The 3147-nt window shown below is 38.1% G+C and overlaps 1 protein-coding gene across 3 annotated transcripts; it reads left to right on the top strand.

Annotated features, from left to right (window-relative positions):
- LOC106807719 lies at nucleotides 1–3033 on the top strand. 3 transcript variants are annotated; one of them, XM_014810174.1, is made up of 4 exons: nucleotides 1–98; nucleotides 1393–1515; nucleotides 1744–1858; nucleotides 2228–3033. In XM_014810174.1, the coding sequence occupies exons 2-4, from the start codon at nucleotides 1437–1439 to the stop codon at nucleotides 2379–2381; spliced, it is 348 nt and encodes a 115-aa protein (XP_014665660.1). In that variant the 5' UTR covers nucleotides 1–98; nucleotides 1393–1436; the 3' UTR covers nucleotides 2382–3033. The 3 variants fall into 3 exon arrangements, with proteins under 3 accessions (XP_014665660.1, XP_014665652.1, XP_014665643.1); XM_014810166.1 differs by lacking the exon at nucleotides 1–98 and adding an exon at nucleotides 671–713 and having other exon boundaries at nucleotides 1747–1858; XM_014810157.1 differs by lacking the exon at nucleotides 1–98 and adding an exon at nucleotides 671–713.
- The last annotated feature ends 114 nt before the right edge of the window (nucleotides 3034–3147 follow it).

Below are 3147 nucleotides of genomic sequence, written 5' to 3'. Positions count from 1 at the left end.
ACTCGTGGTCCTAGTTAAATCACGTGGTCAGTGAAAAATGGTATATATAGAGACAACTTTCCGATAGACGGTAGAACCAACCTCTGGCTCTCCCTGTGGTATGTATCAATAGGATTGTCTTATCGTATTCGTGTTTTATCGTATTGCCGTGCTTTTTCTCTAAACTCTTTTAAACATAGTACTTTTGTGATAAACTCCTTTTTATCGTATACATAAACTCTGTTGGTAATTATATGATAAACACGTAGTGCATTCTATGTACTTTACGAGACGTAACGCAGGTTTACGGATTGTATTTGTGTGACTAACTGTTGTTGTTTTACTAACTCGACGCGCCCCAATATTATTACCTCCGCCAAGGGGTTGGCAGGAGGTTATGTTTTCACCGGCGTGCGTTTGTGGGTTTCTTTGTGTAGAGCCTAACTGAAAAATTTATGAACGGATTGTAATAAAATTTTCAGGATAGGTCTGAAATGAGGTAACTTAGCATTAATTACACTTTGGTGGTGATCCGGATCCAATTAATTAATTAATTAATTAAATTTTCAGGATAGGTCAGAAATGAGGTAACTTATAGCATTGATTAATTAATTCCAATTAATTATTTAATCAATTAATTAATTAATAAAATTAATAAAAATTGTCATCATTGCAATATTGCTTGTAGGTGTTAACAAATGCTGCAATGCCATTCGATAAGAAACGCAAACCAGGTACATTTTATCATAAGTTTCGCCAATTGTAACAAACTGAAACCAGCACCAGCAAACGTAGAACTGCAATGTGAAACCAGGTCAATATGTATGAGCCCTATGTCGCTCATACGATGATATCATCACTGTACTTGGCGGAGGTCTGCGCTCTCCGAGTGCTCTAGTTGACTATAGTTTGGTGATAAAGAAATATATATATATTGTTGTACGTACACTTTGTGTTTGTCTATTATTTTATGCTGACCTTAGGGTACATTAATTAATGTACGCGTACCATAGCAGAGCCTAGGGTTACGGTATACACTATACATCGACACGAGCCTCTCACAGAGTACATGTATATGAGAGAGAAATCTCTTCATTACACTGATGTGTGCTACTATGTCATTTGACATTTCGACCAGCATTCAGTTGTTCAATAACCGGCGAAGCTGTGTTTCGATTAGATTCGAGACTTCGTGGTCAGTTATCCAAGCACTCGAGTGTCCGGAAAGCTGTCCATGCGGGCTCCGTTTAACCAGAGTTAACCAGAGTTAACCAGAGTCAGTTTTTCATGCGAGTAATACCAGCGCTACAATGTGACGCATATTATACGGGAAAAATATCGTCAAGGCGTAAGTGGTGCATGCATGCGGGTTTAGACGTATCAAATTAAATACGGTCGTATAATTATATGCAGCTACGATACAAGCCACAGCCACAGCACCTCGGACCACAGCCAAGATGAGACTCACAGGAATAATCACGCTGCTTACAACCGTGACTCTGATTCGGGCTACATCGGTTGCCAATGTCAACGACGGTATGTCTTAACTATATAGAGTGTACCTGATTAGTTTTCAATACTGGCCTGTATTTTCGCTTAATAAACTAGCATCATTTTTTACACTTTATAGACGATTAATGCAGCCATTTAGCGTTTCGTTTCGAAAAGTAATAACTAGCATTCAAAGTTGAATCAAGACTAGAGACTAAAGTCAAGTATTGTGCATTAAAGATGCGGCTAATATGTATTCTTGACTCTGTAAAGAAGACACCTGCACGGCAAATGGCATGGAGTACCGCTTGGGTGACAGCTTCACTCCGGAGGGAACATGCGAGATATGTATTTGCGCTCCACCAACCGATAACCTACACTGTCAATAGTAAGTCAAGTAATTGTTATGCTGTTGTTTTACTATAGTTGTGTGTAGTAGGGACTACATGCAACGCATGCAGTGTGCTTACGGGTATGTCTATACATCAAATAATTTACAATCACTAGTTGTAGTATAACGAGTACGCATCCATGAATATTTATTTACATTTGTAAATACATGTGTGCGCGGGGGCGCGCGCTCGTGTGTGCGTGCGTGTGTGTGTGCGCGTGCGTGCGCGTGCGCGCGAATCTAATGCCAATTTTAGACCATAACTATGCAAACTACCTAACCAAAGTCTTCCTTGAAAAAGCCACGGAGTCTGTATGTATTATATATACTTTTGCATTATCATTATGCTTATATCGTGTATTTCAGCTGCACCACGAGGTGGTTACAGTGGGAAGAAAAGCCTGTAACACCCGCCATGGAGCAGTGTTGCACGCTCACAGATGAAACACCAGAGACGGGTTATCCAAGCTGCTGCCCTGAGTGGAGATGTGACAACGATTGTCTGCAGATGATTACATAAATTCTGCCCTTCTTAAAAGATATATGGTGAAAATATTGGGGCATGATTATACAAGTGTTTAATGCATTTGTTTTAAACCGTTTGCTGACTTTTTTAACCGTCGTCTCTCACAAAAATCCGTTGTTTCATAATCGGCAAGAAATTATTGTCATAAATCAGTCATAAATTCAATTCAGTCAAATAGCCATAGTTATTGTCATAAATCATTTGCTGTACGCCCTGGCTTCACACGTCGCTATACATATAAGGAAACGCAGACGCAAGTTTTAAAATACGCGCTAAATATCGGGATGACATTAAATTGTTAAAGTATAAGGTATTTGAGTTATAACTTGTGTTTATGGAGCTTTTTAATAACAATTCAACGTAACAGAACATACTGCTCTATAAAATGCGACTAAATATAACATTTAAACTGTTATTGGGAATTTTAACTTCACCGTAGTCAAGTTGTGCGTACCCACGTTACTGCATCATTGAAAATCTACGTTATAATTAAAATCGTGTTAAAGCGAATTCAATTTTCCTAGCCACTGGATATATAATATGATTGCTAACACCTGAGTAAAATATTGTGAGTACTGTGTGCATTAAACTTTATGAATTAAGAATGTTAAATGTAATAAAATCTTGGTTTTTTAATCAAAAGGGACACAAAATTTTCGTCCGTTACTTACCAAGCCGACCGGTATAAACAGAATATATATATATATATATATATATATTGTGTGTGTGTGTGTGTGTGTGTGTGTGTGTGTGTGTGTGT

Source organism: Priapulus caudatus, unplaced genomic scaffold (assembly GCF_000485595.1).
Source record: "Priapulus caudatus unplaced genomic scaffold, Priapulus_caudatus-5.0.1 Scaffold11, whole genome shotgun sequence".
NCBI classification, from domain to species: domain Eukaryota; kingdom Metazoa; phylum Priapulida; class Priapulimorpha; order Priapulimorphida; family Priapulidae; genus Priapulus; species Priapulus caudatus.
Note: the sequence above shows the minus strand (reverse complement) of the source record. Positions and strands in the feature narration are given on the sequence as shown.

Excerpts from the sequence above, each read along its gene's own strand:
- LOC106807719 (XM_014810157.1), top strand. The coding sequence starts at position 686 with ATGCCATTCGATAAGAAACGCAAACCAG. Across the intron at positions 714-1,392 it reads CGATAAGAAACGCAAACCAG|CTACGATACAAGCCACAGCC; the intron begins GTACATTTTATC and ends AATTATATGCAG. Across the intron at positions 1,859-2,227 it reads GATAACCTACACTGTCAATA|CTGCACCACGAGGTGGTTAC; the intron begins GTAAGTCAAGTA and ends CGTGTATTTCAG.